Source organism: Pan paniscus, chromosome 10 (genome assembly GCF_029289425.2).
Source record: "Pan paniscus chromosome 10, NHGRI_mPanPan1-v2.0_pri, whole genome shotgun sequence".
In the NCBI taxonomy this organism is placed as follows: domain Eukaryota; kingdom Metazoa; phylum Chordata; class Mammalia; order Primates; family Hominidae; genus Pan; species Pan paniscus.
Window position 1 is genome coordinate 94,039,157 of NC_073259.2, and position 18,493 is coordinate 94,057,649.

Here is an 18,493-nt window from a genome sequence, read left to right on the forward strand (position 1 = left end):
TTTGCAAAAAGAGAAGGGCATTCACAGTTAAGGCTGACAAACTAGTTTCAAATGATACAAAAGAAAAATAAGGGTAAGTAAGTCTTTCAATCATCTTTTATAGAACACATCACATATTTTCAGTTTTCTTTTTTTTGCTGTCATTATGTTGTACTAGAATTCATAATTGGACTTCACAATTTTATCTTGAAATGTACCTAGTATATTAATTAGAAAGCAAACAATATTATAAGACACATTCAAAAAACTTTAATGCTACATTGTTCCAAGACATAAGCACCACTTTAAAAAATTTTGAAACACACTTTATAGTAATTTTGCCTGAATAACTTTTTATTCAGACATTTATAATCTAAAATTAGGAATTAGATATGTTTAGAGAATAAAATAAAACCCTGAGAAAAGACAGCTCACCTCTGAGAAGGGTTAGAGGTCTTTCTACTGAAATATTTTCACTTTTTAAAGCTCATTCTGATATTAATCAGAATTGAATAACATTTCTAAGCCACTATTTAGAAAATGGGGAAATCTATATACAAGATCATCGTTTTAATATAGCACCTGTATAATGCGGTTTGTATGATATTGAAAAAAGCCCCATTCCAAAAACAGTTTGTCAGAGAGGTTGTGATTTACACATTTCGTTTAAATACCTTGGCTTACAACTCAGACTTCTTTTGAAACACAATATGTTATCTAGTACCATTAAACTTGAAGCCACCAAACTTCATTAATAATAGCCAATGCTTATGGAATGCTGTCTACATAAGAGGCAGGAGTTTGGGCATTTTATCTGTAATATGCATCTTAAATGTTCAAAACGGTCTTTTGGGATAGGTTTGCTATTACCATCATTCTGCTTTACAGATAGGGACACTAAGTCACGGTGAGATGAGGTGACTCATGCAAGGTGGTACACTTAGTAGGTGACGCTGCAACAGGATTCAAACTGTCTCACTCTTTTATCCTCTGTGTTACATTGCCTCTGGTAGAAAGCAGTTGGCATGTGTGCCAATAAACATTAGTAAATTTAGCATGGGAAAAGGGAATCAGTAATGTTCCAGCAAAGGTGGTGTAACAGAGATGAAAAATGAATGGCAGTCTTAGACAATTAGAAAGAAGCCTAAGAACAGTAGACATTTCAAATGGTAGAATGAAAGGAAATGAGATATAAAGAAATCTAAATTAATTTAATAATTTCCTCAACCTAGTGATAACAAATACACTCACATAAACAAGTCTTAAAAGAGAGGTCAATTTTTGTGATCTTCACATAATTTACTAAGATCATGATAGCACTGTATTTTATTCTAAGATTCATGGTTTTTTTGCTTTTGTTTTTGTTTTTTTGAAATGGAGTCTTCCTCTGTTGCCCAGGCTGGAATGCAGTGGCGCGAACTCAGCTCACTGCAGCCTCCACCTCCCAGGTTCAGGCGATTCTCGTGCCTTGGCCTCCTCAGCCTGCTGAGTAGCTGGAATTACAGGTGTACACGACCATGCCTGGTTAATTTTTGTACTTTTAGTAGAGAAGGGGTTTCACCATGTTGGCCAGGCTTGTCTTGAACACCTGGCCTCAAGTGATACACTTGCCTTGGCCTCCCAAAGTGCTGGGTTACAGGCATGAGCCACCAAACCCAGCCTAAGATTTATATTTTACACATTGAAACATTTAAAAATCAGGCTGCATACTAAAATCAATAGCGTTATAATTAAGATTGGTAATGCTTATACTTTCTTAGTGGTATGCTAATTAGATAATGGTACTTTTTGTAAGCTATGGTGTCTTAGAAATATAGTATGTTACTTCTTGGCTCCAAATATATTTTTTTTAACTGACTGTAGTGTGTTGAATAGTTTCCTCCAAAAATTCATGTCTACTTGGAACCTCAGAATGTAATTTTATTAGTAAATTTGATCTTTGCAGATATAATTAGTTAAGGATCTTGAGCTGTAATAATTCTGGATTTAGATGTGGACCATAAATTCAATAACTTGTGTCCTTATAAAAAGAGGAAAAGACACAGAAAGACAAAGAGAAGAAGGCCATTGATGATGGAGGCAGGAATTGGAGTGATGCTCCAAAGTCAAAGAGTACCAGAAGCAAAGTCACCAGAAGCTGAAAGAGGCAAGGATTCTCCCTTAGAACTTTCAGAGGGAGTGGGGACCTGCCAGCACCTTGATTTCAACCTCTGGCTTCCAGAACCACGAGAGAATAAATTGCTTTTTTTTAAAAAGCCAGTCACTTTGTGGTAATTCGTTATGGCAGACCTAGGAAACTAAAACACTGAGTTTCATTAATTAAAAAGTTGCGGCAAGTCATAAAACCAAACTGTTAAGAGGTTAGAAAATGTAGCAATATGAACATAGGAATTTTTAAAAGTTAACTTCTAAATTTTAAAGTAAATTGATTTTTTTCTAGTCACTCTATACCATCCTACAACAAAATCTCAAGAGACTCACATTACGATTAGGCATTTTATTTAATTTTTTTGTTATTAAGCGTACTGGGTCAGTGAGTATAGTAGTTGGCAATTTGTGAAAAAACATTGAAGTTTTGCCCAAATAATTTATTATATTAGTAAAGCCCTTAAGCCTTTTTACTATACATGTGAAACAAATTATCATTATTTTAATGCAAAATATTTTATGTATTCTTTTTATTTAAATGTTTAAGGATACTTACGCTTTCTTTGTAAAGGTGTGGCAGCTAGGTAGCGATAGGTGACATTTATGGCTCCTGAGAAATTAGATAAATCCTTGAAAGTATGAACATAGCGTTCTGAATTCAGTTGATGTGTGGATGTTTCCCTTATAAGTTGTTTGTCTCCTTCCTAAATACCAAGAAAGAGGCAAGGAAAATATATAAATAATAGATGGTCATGGATTAAATAAAGTTTCTTTTTTACACAATAAATGTACGACTACAATATATAGTATGCAGGGTTATATAAATCTCAACTACTGACATCATAAGCTGTAGCTCATCATCACTCACCTCATTTTTTACCTGGAGGTTCTGCTCCAGTAGCTCGCTCGCCTATTTTGCTATGTATACCACAATTACATTTGTTTTTCTATAGGACACATTAATAATGATAATCTCTTAAAAAAAGAATTTCTACATGAAAACTCCCACTGCCTTTATGCTACTTTTCAAATTTTTGACAATCATTTAAGGATCTCAAAATTGACAGTAATCTATTTTATAGTTTAATCTAAGGCTAGTTCCCACCATATTGCCTGATTTACTCTTCCTCAAGCAGTCTCAAATAAAAGATCACACAGTGTCTCCATGATTGTGAAACTTTAGGAATGATTAGGAAGATGCAGTAGTGGGCACAATATTTGGATTTTGGATACTTAATTAAATAAGTCACTTATGTGGCTACTATCTAGCTGTTGAGAAGGGCCAGTTATGGGTGATATGGCAGTAATTTTTTTCATATGTCCTAAAGTAACCTCAAATAGGATACATTTGCACCAAATTAAGGTAATGTGTAGATATCTAGGACTAATATTTCTTATGATAGTTAAGTTTGTGTGTGTATGTGTGTGTGTGTGTGTGTGATTCTATTGGATGTAATGCCCAATCCTTTTATATTTTAGATCCCTTTTATTTATTTGGTGTTGGATTTTGCATGTCATTAAATCTTCAGGAAGGTTTATATTCAAGAAAACATATTCATATTCAGATTAAAATATATCCTTTACCCACTAATTGCCCTTCTTTGATATAAGCTAAATGGTAAATTTTGATTATCTTATCATCATTTGATCAAGCCTTTACTGGTTATACACTATTAGGAAAATGACTATTTGTTTGACTCATATGTGATTTACTAGAATTGGTAGAATACATTTGAGAACAACCTAATTAGAAAGAAATATTTCTCTCTCTCTCTCTTTTTTTTTCTCAAAATGTGCACTCTACTATGTGGTTTTATTTATTTAATTTTTTTTCTTTGAGGTGGAGTCTGGCTCTGTTGCCCAGGCTGGAGTGCAGTGGCATGATCTCTGCTCACTATAACCTCCGCCTCCTAGGTTCAAGCCATTCTCCTGCCTCAGCCTCCCGAGTAGCTGGGATTGCAGGCACACGCCACCATGCCCAGCTAATTTTAGTATTTTTTAGTAGAGATGAGTTTCCGCCATGTTGGCCAGGCTCGTCTTAAACTCCTGACCTCAAGTGATCCACTCACCTTGGCCTCCCAAAGTGCTGGGATTATAGGTGTGAGCCAGCACACCTGGCCTTATGTGGATTTATTTTATTCAGTATAGAAAGTCAAGCTAGGCATGTGCTAGCTATTAAGACTGTAGAGAAAGTAAATGGATTAAATAACTCTGGTCCTGCTATTATTTTGCTGTGGTCATTAAAAGGTTAATTAAAGCCTTGTTCTAAAAAATTAGACAAAGCTCAGATACAAGTTTTACAACTGAAACATTCAATACTTCTACTTCGCATCAATCTCAAGTGCCAATGAAAAAGATGACTAACTCAAATTTTCTAATCTATGGCCAGACGTGACTATTCTTAGAATAAAAACTGAAAGTAGGGACCTTAACTAGAGGCTTCCAATATGGTCCTTACTAAATCAAGATTCATTCTGAATATCTTTTCTGTATATCCAAGTATGTTTATAAATCCAAATTTGGTCTTTAATAGTGTATTTCTCTATTTTATACTGCCTTTGATAATTTGGACCAAGAAATACTTTAGTCCTTTATAAGGTTCACAATGTGTAAAAGTGTGGTTTTGTGTGGCTTTTACACAATGCCATGTGTAAAAGCCACAAACTTTCAAAGTACTTGAGATTAAACCTTAGATGCTAAATTACTTAGAAATATACTAATTGGCTATCCACTGAATTCTGATGATTTTAAGTTCTTTATACATAAATATTTTCATTGGTGTTTACCTGCATACCTATAAAACATCATTAAAGTTTAAAATAAATTTAGAACTGCCAAAATGTAACTAGTGACTCAGTTTAGTATCAATTATTTTAATAGTAATGTAGTGATGTACATAATTAATAATGCCTGGAAGAAATTTCTGTAAAAAGTACAGTAATTACAGCACTAAATTCATTTTACCATTCTATTCTTAGGTGATGTTACATTCTAAGGTAAGTGCAGGATATTGAATACCTCTTTAAAAATTCTATCCTTAACACATAAAATCTAGAAATTTTTTGTTATAAGATGGAGTACATTCATCCTGATTTAAGGACATAACAGAATATAAAAAGAAATGGAACTTACATGAAATCACTTTATTAAATTCTCAAGAACAAGCTTTTTTATACTTTTCAGCATAAATAAATAATGCAACTTTCACCTGAGTCAGCCTTGTTGGCTGCTTTCCAGAGTCATCTACCTGAACAGCCAGGCTCTCCCTGGATACCTTCTTTCTGTAGCTACTATGCTGTAGTATATTTCTCAGTAATAAGACAAAGCTTTATGACAATCATTTTCTGGATGGGAATGCAATTCAATGAACTAGCTGCAGACTAAATATATACTCTTGTGGCTACTTTGAAGATGCTCAAAGCCAAGAAGCTAAGTTGATTGGGCATGCAGTGTCTCTTCTACTTAGTTTGCCTTGTAACGGTGTTTGTCTCTTACACTAAGTGCAGCTTCCTTTTTCACTTAAAGGCACATATATCTCTAATACATAAGCAAATATGCTAAACTGCTAATATGCCTAGGGTTTCAGGCCACAAATGGATTTTCTAACAAAAAGACGAGAATAGAATCTGTTAACTAACTCCAGAGACCTTACTACTTCTAACTATTCACCTGATATCTCTAAGTTAGAAGTACTATTTCCCAGTTTTTAAAAAAGGAAGACAAAAAAGAAAGATCTACTAATATCTGTGCGTAGCAAATTGCATACATTGTGATAATCGGGAAGAAAGAAGAAAAATGAGTTCAGATAATTTTATTAAAAAAGAAATAAACACAGGTAAAAAGATCAAAAGGGAGATGTGTTAAAAAGAAATTGCATTATATTCTTGGAGGGGGCCAGTTTCCCATGGATACTATTCATTTTTAGAAGAATAATTGTAATGCAATTTAATATTAATCATTGAAAAAGTTTCAACTTATAGCCTTGAAGCAAAATTCAGCTAAAATGCGATTTGGTTAAAAAACATCAGTCAGTAAATAGTAAATTGTTAAATAATAAAAATGCTATCATCAAACTTAGAACAAGGGATGAGTGTTGGAATTTAGCAATTGCTTTAACTCATTTTTTTCCAACTTTTGTAAGTATTTTAAACTAATAATTTTTAAAAGCTAAGAAGCAATCTGTTTTCTGCACCTGGACTGATTTGCAAATTTGAGTAGACATATTCCTAATATAATCAGAGAAATCTCATTGAGAAAGTAGCTTTAGTAGAAGAGCTACTTCATTAAATCATATTATCTACATTTGATGACTAGGACCAATGTTTAGATAGCACTGTAAACATTTGCAAAACAGGAAAATAGCATTTTATTTTCTAATTGACATATACTCTACTACTTCTTACTCATTTTACAGTGAATTTAAACAGGTTCTATTTCAAAAGACATAAGGGCGTTTTGCACATTCAATGGTCCTTTGGGTTTGTTAAAAGTGAAAGATTAAAATTGCACTGGAAACTGTCTTATAAATTCAGCAAGTAATTGAACATAGCAAGCCTCCAACCAATAACATGTGTTTGATTTACAAGATTTTATTTACTTCTACCAGTAGACACAAAATCAAGAGATAAATTTTTATTATAAAATTGAATCATTAATCAAGAGAATCTCTAGTTAACTTACGATCTTTCATTATCTTAAGAAAAAAATAGCAAGAACACATGGGCCTTGTTCTGTTGTCCTTATTATATCTCATATAACTAATAGGTTTTAAAAATATTCAAAAATGCATAACATCGGTATGTTTCTCCTATTTGCTAAGTTTGCCTAAATCATGCCTACTCAAATCCTGTTTAATCTTTGTTGATTTCAGCCATTGTGCATAGACTGTGGAGAGAAACATTAAGGGTCCACAACATCAGAATCACTATTTGAAGACAAAAAGCCTAGGCAGAGTGAAAATCTAGGATTCTGGTACAATTTCAGCATCAAAGAACAGAGATAAAGGATGCAAGATGTTTTACAGAGGACTTCTTAGGAATATCTGTACCAACTAAAATCATATGGTTGACTTATAGGATATAGCATAGTATCTGGAAAATAATAATAAATAATCTAAAGCATTTTTTTTGGAAATACTCTGTCTCTTGTTAAGACACTAATTTAAACTTTTAGCATTTTTGCATGTGAAAATCACTTTTTAGTTCCTGTTAGTTGTAAAGGTTTTGATTTCTGAAATATATAAACTGTAATCAGGTTTTGATTTTCTGAAATCTAGAAATATTAATAATAACATACAAATTATGACAGATATTTTAGGCTCCATTAAGATAGAAAAAGTGAATAGCAGTAATGTCCATATTAATCTCATCAGACATGAAATGATGTGATGATAACAATAAGAAAAAAATTGAAAGTAACATTAATTTTTCATAATTAGTCAGAATAAGCGCTTTTGCATATTGTCATATTTTCCCTAAAAAAACCTATTTATATGTAATCACCTACCAATATTTGGTATCTCATTTTAACTACTGAATGATTTACACATCAATATCTTTATCTCTTGAGATCTTTTCAGTGGGTATAAATATAAAACAGAGTGGCCATCTAGGTCTATTCAAAATTCAAATAAAGTGTTACACATTGTAATAAAATATTACTTATACAAAGAGCACAATTAAAAAGCATTGTTAATTAGACAATGGAATTTTGAAATTTTAAGTGATAATATAGAAAAGTAGAGGAAGCAAGGAGTTATACTTTCTAAGCAGATTTTGTTTATTCTATACATTTCAAATGGAAAACCCAAAATCTTAATGGCTCCACATAATATTTATTCTGCATAGTGATGATAGCTAACTTATTTGTAATTATATGTACATATTTGGAGCACAAAATATACACCATTAAAAATATTGGAACATAATTCAAAACAAGTGTAATGTTGATGTATGATTAAACAAAAAATAGACAATATACATGTTATAATTTTGCTCAAACTAAGTCTTCTCCAATAGCTTGAGAGTGAAGTTAGGCTACAATGGGACTAATTCTTGTTTGACTTATGCCTTATTTTGAAGAAAAGACAATCAACCTCCCAAACTTACCAGAACATAGCTATCTTCAATGTACAAGTTCATAAAAAGGAGAAAAATGACAAGAACTCCCAAGAATGACACTGTAGAACGTTTTCTCAGGCATCTCATTTTATCAAGTATTTCAAAAATATGTTTCATTTGATGAAATTTAAACATTCTCTTCTGTGGAAAAGAGGCACAGAATTACTAGCAGTTGGTTTTGGATGCAAATATTTCTTTATCGCATATATAAAAGTCAGGTCCTTGTAAAATTTCATCTTTCAAATGTTTGAATTAAAATTCTGTTCCCAATTTCAAACATAAGGTTGGCACAGATCATTAATTAATATGTTAACATAAGATCAATGCAGTGGTTTATATTAATGTAGAGTAAATAAAAATAAAAAGCAAGTCTCATAGTTACTGATGAAAAAAGATGAACTTTGGTCATAATAATGTAAAAAAAACAGGCCTCTGATGAGAAACAGTACAAAAGCACAATAGAAAAACAGTCAAGTCCACTGTCATCAGTGAGGTATAACTTTAAGGTAACATTTACCTCTCATATTGTAGTATAACGAAAATGAGAAAAAGCAGAATTATGGGCCTAATATTAATCTCAGAGTAGGTGTCAACTGAAAACATTTAACTGGGAATCTGGGTGGAGTAAAGAAAAGTGATAAAGAAGTTAAGGCTGTGGGGTAAATCCAAACATATGTTTGAAAACTTCTGGGTTACAATTGCTTTGCTTATTTTTCCAATTATTCTTGTTAAATCAGGGTGAATCCTATAGTATTATATTAACATTTCCTTGATATCTACTACTTAGTAGTTTAGCTGTTTGAAATAATTCATGTACTACACAAAGGCAAAATGAGAGTCAGAAAGATTCGTGAAAACCTAATTTTAAAAAATTTTTACTCTTCTATTTTGTGATATTTTCCAACCAAAGATTCCTTTACATTATTCACTATTTTATAAAAAAGTATAAACATATCTGAAGCACTTAACAAACTAGAAAAATCACATTTTGTGTAAAATCAACACATTGATAACCTGAAAACAGAGCCACTTAGAGTTGTGTAATGGATCTCCTTGGGTTTATCTTTATGATGAAGTATTTATGTGTAAGGGAGACTTTAGAAAGTGAAAAATGTCTGTCCCCTATAATCTTAGAACTATGCCTAGAACATAGCTGGCAAATCTTATCTCTTCAATGAATTAATGCAAGGGAGAATTTGTGGGTCCTTATAAATTATAGTAAAAATATTAGGAATTGGAAGAAAGTCTTAATATATAAGACTTAATATATGACTTAATAATTATAAGTCTAAAAATAATTTTTAAAAAAGAATTATGAAAATGCTATACATATTACTGTCCATTTTCTTTGATCATATTTTTCTTAAGGGTTATTTTTCTTATAAATTTGTAGAAATTGTAAATATGTGTATAAATATGCACACATAGATGCACATAAATGTATATCCTGAGGATTTGGGTGATATATGACATTTCAAATAGTATGAGAAGTGGTAAAAATAATGCTTTGGAGGCAATACTGTAGTTCTGTTATGGGATCTTCAGAGTGTTGCTTTTCTGATCAGAAACCTCTGTGACTGGTGGCATCTTGCCAGAGTCCTTGTCCTGCATCGAGGAAGGATGAGGTATTCAGACAAGTGGAGGGTGAGCAAGATGAAGAGGAGCTTTATTCAGTGTTAGAACCACTCAGACAAGACCCACAGTGGGTAGGTCCTCTCTGTAGACAGGTCAACCTGTCAAGTGTTCAGCACTTAGCAGAGAGGTTAGCTCCTCTCTGCTGCTGGTTGATCCATCCTCTTCTCAGCAGACAGGGTAGCTCCTCTCTGCAGGTGGCCACTCCATCATCTCTCCATCCTCTCCTCTGCTCTGGCTGAACACGGGGCTTTTATGGGCCTCAGAGAGGAGGAAGCGCATGCCAACTGATCCATGGACAGCCATGGGCGGGCCCAGAAAAGGCACCACAAGTTCCCAGTCTGGTCTGCAGGACTGGCAGCCTGGCCCCCAGGCTTCAGGCCTTCACCAGCCTGAAGGTGGGGCTTCACTGGGGACCCACCCCCTTCCCCCCAGAAGTCTGTCTGCCTCCCACTACTGTCCATAGTGTCCAGGCTGCTTGCACTGACGGGCACCTGCAGGCCAGTGACAAGACACCCTCAGCCCCCTCCTTGGTTATCCTTCCCGCACTCGTGGGTGCTTAAAGCCTGAAGGGTGCTGAGATGACAAGCAGCTGGCATGACAGCACTGCCCAGGGCTGACATTACAGGCATGAATCTGAGATGCTGTGCCTTGGGGAAACTCAGTGTCTGGGCATGGTGGCTGATGCCTCAAATCCCAGCTCTTAGAGGGGCAGAGGTAAGAAGATAGCTTGAGCCCAGGAGTTTGAGACCTGCCTGGGCAATATAGTGAGATCCCATTCTCCACAAAAAGGAAAAAGTTTACTTCACAGTTCTAGCAGCAGAGTTTCCAGGTGAGATTTCATCAGAGCAGGTCCTTGGAAGTTTTCACCATCCTGATGACAATATGGCAGGGGTGGTGACCAGCGAGACATCTTCAGAAGTGGCCCTACCTTTTCAAAGGGCAGACAAAGGTGCCACTAGCAACATACGTTTCTGGCCAGAAAAGCAACACCCCAAAGATCCTGTAACATTTTGGGGGCTCATCCAGGGTCTGCGGAAAGGTAAGTAAAAGTGGATCTGCTCTTACTGTCTTTCTTTGGAGTCTCTAACTTCCACAACAGTCAAAATGAAAGAAAAATACTGGACATTTGTCAGTCAGTTAAAAGCGACTAGCACAGCTACCAGGACTTAAGACATGGAGAACAGACTTTCTGGGGATGACACTGTCAATCCTCTATCACCTCTACTGGGTGTTGAGAATGTTGGCTTTGTTTCAATCCAGTGTCCTTTCATGCATATCTAGCTGTCACATAGGACTGAAAGGAAATCTTGGGGCAACTAAGGGTATCTGGCCAAGGCTACACCTTGGTGTTATCCAAAGGCCCCTGGACTAACTCCAGTCCCTGACTGCCCATTAGGGTGTTGGCACTTGGACCTCCAGTCTTTCCTATCATTCTTTCTTTCTCTCTTTTGTGGCTGTCAAGGTTCCCATCTCTTCTTTATATACAATGTTAAATGTTAAAGATGTTGTTGCAAACTAGAGATATTACTGGGAAGAATGTGGAATTGGCTCAGTCATCAAAAGCATAAAATGGAAAGTTAAGACAAAGCAAAGTGTGTGTTGGTATCTGTACATAAATTTGTGGCAAACATGTTTTTGTCATTTCCTTTGTTGCCAACTTAGTGTCAAGCACTTTGAAGCACAGAACAGAAACATGGCCTCAGGAAGAAAGCTTTTCTGTGAATGTGAGGGCAAATGGTCCAAGGTCCCATGTGCTGGCCTTCTTTGCCTTGCAGGGCAATTTGGACCTTTGCTGAGACTGTAGGATTGATTAAGCCCTCCTAGATGGCCATCTCAGGAGAGGCTGCAAGAGACGGTCCCAGGGAAATAGGGAAGCAAACCCCAGAGGTGCCTCCAGCAGGGGAATCAACCCCCTTTGCTCTTCCCTATGCAGGTTCTCTCTTAAGCTTGCCCCAGCCTAAAAGTCTTCGTTTTAGGCAGGTCCCAGTCTCAACTGCTCCAATAACAGATGCCTGGTGAATATGGCCCCATTAAGGTCCAGGTCCCCTTTTCAAATTAAAGGGGGTCTTGGCAAGTTTTTAAATGGTCCTGACAGGTATATAGAGGCTTTCTAGAACTTAACCTAAGTAATTGAGCTCTCCTGGAAGGATGTCATGTTACTTTTGAGTCAAATCCTGACCACCACTGAAAAGCAGGGAATCCTGCAAGTGGCAGAGAATTTTGGAAATGAGCTTTATATCTTATATAGGGCCAGGGATGGGGAGGAGTTGGAAGAATGACAGTACCATTGGAGGACCAGTTGGAAGAATGGCAGCACCACTGGAGGACAAAATGAGCCCCTAATGATAAAATGAGAGAAGGGAGGAGGAAACACTTTCAGGTTTGCATACTGCAAGGCTTACAAGGGATTGGGTCCAGCCTCTCAACTGCACTGAGCTATCCATGGTAGACCAGGGATTGGATGGGAGTCACACTGCCTTCATCAGTGGGGCTGGAGGGGCCTTGGTGAAGTGTGATTCTCCATCTCCTGATTTGGTTAAGGGACAGCTGGTCCTAGGGGGATGAGTTAATCACACAGGTGGCCCCTGATGTCAGGAGGGGGCTGCAAAAATGGGCTGTGGGACCAGATGGTACTTTGGAGGGCCTCCTGGGAGTGGTCACCTCAGTATTTTGCAGTGGGAACCATGAGGAAATCCAGAAAAGAGAGGGGAGATACAGGAAAAAGGCAGAGGCTTCCAGTAGCCAACTTGTGGACCCGCAGACCCCAGAGTCCCCAAGATGCATTTGTTGACTGCCACAAATGTGGTAGGAGGGACTGTCTAGATAGCAGGAGGAGGCCAGGTAGTGGAGGCCAGTGCCTACGCAGGCACCCCTGAGCCTGTGTAGATGGTGGCATGGGGTCCTTCCAGGGTCCCCAAGGGTGCAGACTGCAGAGAAGTCTGGATTCTGCACGTGGGAGGGCAGCTGCAGTGGCTCCTAGGGAGGGCGAGGCTCCTGCCTGAGCAGTGGCATGGGAGGCCCAGGCCAGCCTCCCTGCTGCAGCTGGCATCTTGGCAGCAGCCACTCTTGATGGGCCACTGCTACCATTAGTTCTGTCTACAATAATTTGAAGTAGAATAAAACAACAACACAACCCCAGGATATAATTCCCAAGAGTTGACAAAGAAATACAGAAATCCTTAGAGAATAATGACGGTCTTCTAAATTCTAATATCCAAATTCTTAAAATTGTAATCCTCTCAAATCCATTCACAATACAGAATACAAATAAAGTTTCCATGGTGTATACTCCCAGAGTAACTATGATACAGACAATTAGCACAAACTTTAATTTTCATTTAATTGAGAACATTTACATCCACAGTCAGCAGAATAGGCTGAGAAGCCCAAACCAGAACAAACAAAAGATCGAAAGACAGAACAAAATAAATGTAATTTATTAAACAAACTATGCTAGACTGCAGGCCATTAAAAATTAAAGAAGCTAATAAAGCCATTCACACTCCTCCCCCACCTCAAACATAGAATTATTTTCTACACCTTGGTTTAGGAAAGTTTTTAAAAAAATTCCCCCCCCAGCCACCAAAAAATAAATAAATAAATAAAATAAAACACAAAAAAACAGTCGGACACCCAAAACCAGACTGACAAAATTACTATGAAAAGGAAAACAAAATAGCTGATTTCAAGTAGGGAGAACAGACTCTGGGATTAGTCCATATTTTTATTGTGACATGAAGCAAGAAAGCTCTCAAGATTAGTGGAGACATATCTAAAGGACATAGAAAATGGCTTGAAAAGGCTTCCATTAAGGAATTTTGGGAAAACTGAAGATCAAAATTAATGGGCTATGATTGATAGTAAAATACTGAATAAATATAAATTAATGATGAAATGGTAATTATAAATGGAAAAGAAAGAAAAAGTAAGAAACCTCATTTGCTACTACTGAAGGTGAAAACTTTACCATCTTCAGTCACTAGAAATTGGTAATTGAAAGTATTAACATTTTTACCCAGCATTTCTAGAAGACACTATGTTTTATCCACAGTTGATGACTTTTTTTCTAATATTGGACAACAGGCAGCACAGGGCAATATCCCCAAGTGAAGAAACCAAATAGGTAAGCCCTGTGATTTTTCCTGCTTGCTCTCAAGAGGCGGTTTCCAAAAGGCAGTACAGGGACAGTGAATCCAAACAGAACGTAGAGATCTTGCCAATTAGGAGACAGAAATAATAATTTGGGGGCGATAAAGGTACCTAGAATTTGAGTGGCAGAATATTTAAGAGAACAAGTGACAGAAGAGAGACTCAGAATTCTGCAGAGGACTCTTCAAATCTTTGAGTTGATACTGGTATGTCATGTGTGTCATGAAACTTCATAAGACTAGAGAAAGAACCATAAAAAAGTAGTAGGCCAAACAGTTCCTGAAGCTTATACAGTGTTGGAGATAGTTTGTGTGTCCATAAGCCAAGTTTGTGCATCCATCAGCCAGCAAACTTGGACTGGACATTAAAAAACTGGACATTAAAAAGAATACTCAGAGGCCAGCTGCGGTACTTCACGCCTGTAATCTCAAAACTTTGGAAGGCTGAGGCAGGAGGAGAGCTTGAGCCCAGGACATTGAGACCACCCTGGGCAACATAGTGAGACCCCATCTTTACAAAATATAAGAAAACTAGCCTGGTGTGTTGGTATACATCTGTAGTCCCAGCTACTTGGGAGACTGAGGCAGGAGCATTACTCAAGCCTGGGAGATCAAGCCTGCATGCAGTGAACTGTAATTGTGCCACTGCACTCCAGCCTAGGCAACAGAATAACACCCTGTCTCAAAACAAACAACAACAAAAAGAATACTCAGAAGCATATTACCTTAGTATTTGGGTCAATACTCTCTAGGCCTGTCCTAATGAAAGCTTAACAACAAGCATCAACAGCATCAAATTATTTTGCATAACTTAACTCCATACTAGTACAAAGTACAGCACTCTTTAAACATACAGGACAATGTCTAGAACTTAAGAACATAAAAATCACAATATCCAGGATCCAGCAAAAATTACCATTTAAATCATGGACAATATGGTCTATAACTAGGCTGAAACTAATCAGAGAGAAAAAAATCAAGACATAACTGAGATGATAGAATTAAAAGAAAAAGGATATTAAAAAGGCTATCATAAATATGTCCCATAGGCTCAAAATAGAAGAACAATGATAATTTTAAGGAGAGAAATGAAATATTTAAATAAAAACAAAAACAATTTCTAGGGATGAAAAATATTATGTGCGAAATGCAAATACACTGGCTAGTAGATAAAGAATAGCAGGAGAAAAGATACAACAGTAGAAATAATACAAATTAAGCACAGAGAGAGGGAAAAACATCCAGCCAAACTGCTGTCTAAATTCTGAGTCACAGGAAAAATGAGATCATAAATGTTGTAAGGCATTAAATTTCAGAGTGTTTTCTTCGGCAACAATAGATAACTGATATAGCTATCTACAGGAAACTCATTTTAATGATAAAGACAAAAAATGAGTTAATAATAAAAGAAAAGATAGAGATAAACATTAATCAAAGGAAAGCTGGACTGGATATATTAATATAATACAAAGCAAACATTTAGTAATTAATGAAAGTATCAATTTTTCAAAGGAAGCATAAATGTACATGCAATAAATAAGAATTTCAAAATACCTGAAACAAAACTGACATAAGGGAAAGGAGAAAAAACGGAATAAATAAAGGAGGAAGAAAGGAAAGAAAGAGAATAAATAAATACATTCATTTTCAATATATGAATATTGAAGTCCTCTATTTAAATATTCCTCCCTCAATAATTGACTGAACATGCAAATACAAAACCAGTAAATGTCAAAAATATTTAAAACACTATCAAATAAATTAATCTACTTGGGATTTATGAAACACTCCACCCAACAATAGCAGTGTATAAATCTGTTTTCATGCTGCTGATAAAGATATACCCAAGACAGGGCAATTTACAACAGAAAGAGGTTTAATGGACTTACAGTTCCACATGGCTGAGGAGGCCTCACAATCATGGTGGAAGGCAAGAAGAAGCAAGTCACATCTTACATGGATGGCAGCAGGCAAAGAGAGAGATTTTGCAGGGGAACTCCTCTTTATAAAACCATCAGATATTGTGAGACTTATTTACTATCGTGAGAACAGCACAAGAAAGACCTGCCTCCATGATTCAATTACCTTCCCCTTGGTCCCTCCCTTGACATGTGGGAATTGTGGGAGTTACAATTCAAGATGAGATTTGGGTGGGGAACCAGCCAAACCATATCATTCCACCTCCCAAATCTCATGTCCTCACATTCCAAAACAATCTCGCCTTCCCAACAGTCCCTCAAAGTCTAAACTCATTTCAGCATTAACTCAAAAGTCCACAGTCCAAAGTCTCATCTGAGACAAGGCAAGTACCTTCAGCCTATGAGACTGTAAAAATCAAAGCAAGCTAGTTACTGCCTAGATACAATGGAGGTACAGGTATTGGGTAAATACAGCCATTCCAAATGGAAGAAATTGGCCAAAACAAAGGGGTACAGGCCCCATGCAAGTCCAAAATCCAGCAAGGCAGTCAAATCTTAAGGCTCCAAAATTATCTCCTTTGACTCAAGGTCTCACATCCAGGTCATGCTGATGCAAAAGGTTGGTTCCCATGGTCTTGGACAGCTCTGCCCCAATGGCTTTGCAAGGTACAACCTCCCTTCTGGCTGCCTTCATGGGTTAGCATAAAGTGTTTGTGGCTTTTCCAGGTGCACAGTGCAAGCTGTCAGTGGATCTACCATTCTGGGGTCTGGAGGATGGTGGTCCTCTTCTCACAGCACCACTACATGGTGCTCCAGTAGGGACTCAGTGTGGGGGCTCTGACCCCACATTTCCCTTCTGCACTGCCCTAGCAGAGGTTCTCTATGAGGGCCCTGCCCCTGCAGCAAACTTCTGTCTGGATATCCAGGTGTTTCCATACATCCTCTGAAATCTATGCAGAGGTTCCCAAACCCTGACTCTTCACTTCCATGTACTCTCAGGCTCAATACCACATGGAAGCTGCCAAGGCTTGGGGCTTGCACCCTCTGAAGCCATGGCCCAAGCTCTATGTTGGTCCCTTTCAGCCATGGCTAGAGTGGCTGGGATTCAGGGCACCTAGTCCCTAGGCTGCACACAGCACTGGGAATCTGGGTCTCACCTATGGAACCATTTTTTCCTCCTGGGCCTCCAGGCCTGTGATGGAAGGGGCTGCCATGAAGACCTCTGACTTGACCTGGAGACATTTTCCCTATTGTCTTGGTGATTACATTCGGCTCCTCATTACTTATGCAAATTTCTGCAGCTGGCTTGCATTTCTCTTCAGAAAATGGGATTTTCTTTTCTATCGCATTGTCAAGCTGCAAATTTTCTGAACTTTTATGCTTTGCTTCCCTTATAAAACTGAATGCCTTTAACAGCACACAAGTCACCTCTTGAATGCCTTGCTGCTTAGAAATTTCTTCCACTAGATACACTAAATCATCTTTCTCAAGTTCAAAGTTCCATAAATCTCTAAGTCAGGGACAAAATGCTGCCAGTCTCTTTCCTAAAACATGACAAGAGTCACTTTTGCTCCAGTTCCCAACAAGTTCTTCTTCTCCATCTGAGACCATCTCAATGTGGATTTCATCATCCACATCCCTATCAGCATTTCAGGCAAAGCCATTCAACAAGTCTCTAGGAAGTTCCAAAATTTTCCATGTTTTTCTATCTTCTTCTGAGCCCCCCAAACTGTTCCAACTCCTGCCTGTTACCCATTTCCAAAGTTGTTTCCACATTTTTGGGTATCTTTTCAGCAGCGCTCCACTCTACTGGTACCAATTTACTGTATTAGTCCATTTTCACAGTGCTGATAAAGACAAACCTGAGACTGGGCAATTTACAAAAGAAAGAGGTTTAATGGACTTACAGTTCCACATGGCTGGGGAGGCCTCACAAACATGGTGGAAGGCAAGAAAGAACAAGTCATGTCTTACATGGATGGCAACAGGCAAAGAGAGCTTGTGCAGAGGAACTCCTCTTTATAAAACCATCAGATCTCATGAGACTTATTCACTATCATGAGAACAGCATGAGAAAGACCTGCCACCATGATTCCATTGCCTTTCACTGGCTGCCTCCCATGACACATGGCAATTGTGGGAGTTGCAGTTCAAGATGAGATTTGGGTGGGGACACAGCCAAACCATATCAAGCAGAATACACATTCTTTTCAAATGCACATAGAAGATTTTCTAAAACAGACCTGATTTGGGGATGACAAGTCTCAATACATTTAAAGAAATCAAAATTATATACAAATGTTCACAATGTGTCTCCATTACTGGATATATATCCAAAGGAAGACAAATAAATATGTTAGAGAAGTATCTGTACTCCCCTGTGTATTGCAGCACTATTCACAATAGCCAAGATAAGGAATCCACAGAAGTGCCATATGCAGATGAATAGATAAAGAAAATGTGTGTGTATGTGTGTGTGTGTATATATATATATATATATATACTATTCAGCCATAAAATAGAATGAATACTATTTAGCCATAAA

The 18,493-nt window shown here is 37.1% G+C and overlaps 1 protein-coding gene across 5 annotated transcripts in view; it reads right to left on the reverse strand.

The window, feature by feature from the left end:
- Nucleotides 1-18,493, reverse strand: part of MGAT4C (MGAT4 family member C) — an 860,657-nt gene that overhangs the window by 21,003 nt on the left and 821,161 nt on the right. For 4 of the 5 annotated variants that reach the window (XM_055095962.2, XM_063593178.1, XM_034936306.3 and 1 more), the window contains 2 exons: nt 8,235-8,387; nt 2,684-2,831 (listed from right to left, as the gene is read on the reverse strand). In XM_055095962.2, coding sequence (XP_054951937.1) covers nt 2,684-2,831; nt 8,235-8,381 — 295 coding nt within the window. In that variant the 5' untranslated portion in view covers nt 8,382-8,387. Of the gene's footprint in view, nt 1-2,683; nt 2,832-8,234; nt 8,412-18,493 lie in introns of all 5 variants that reach the window. The other variant, XM_055095963.1, reaches the window with a different exon arrangement.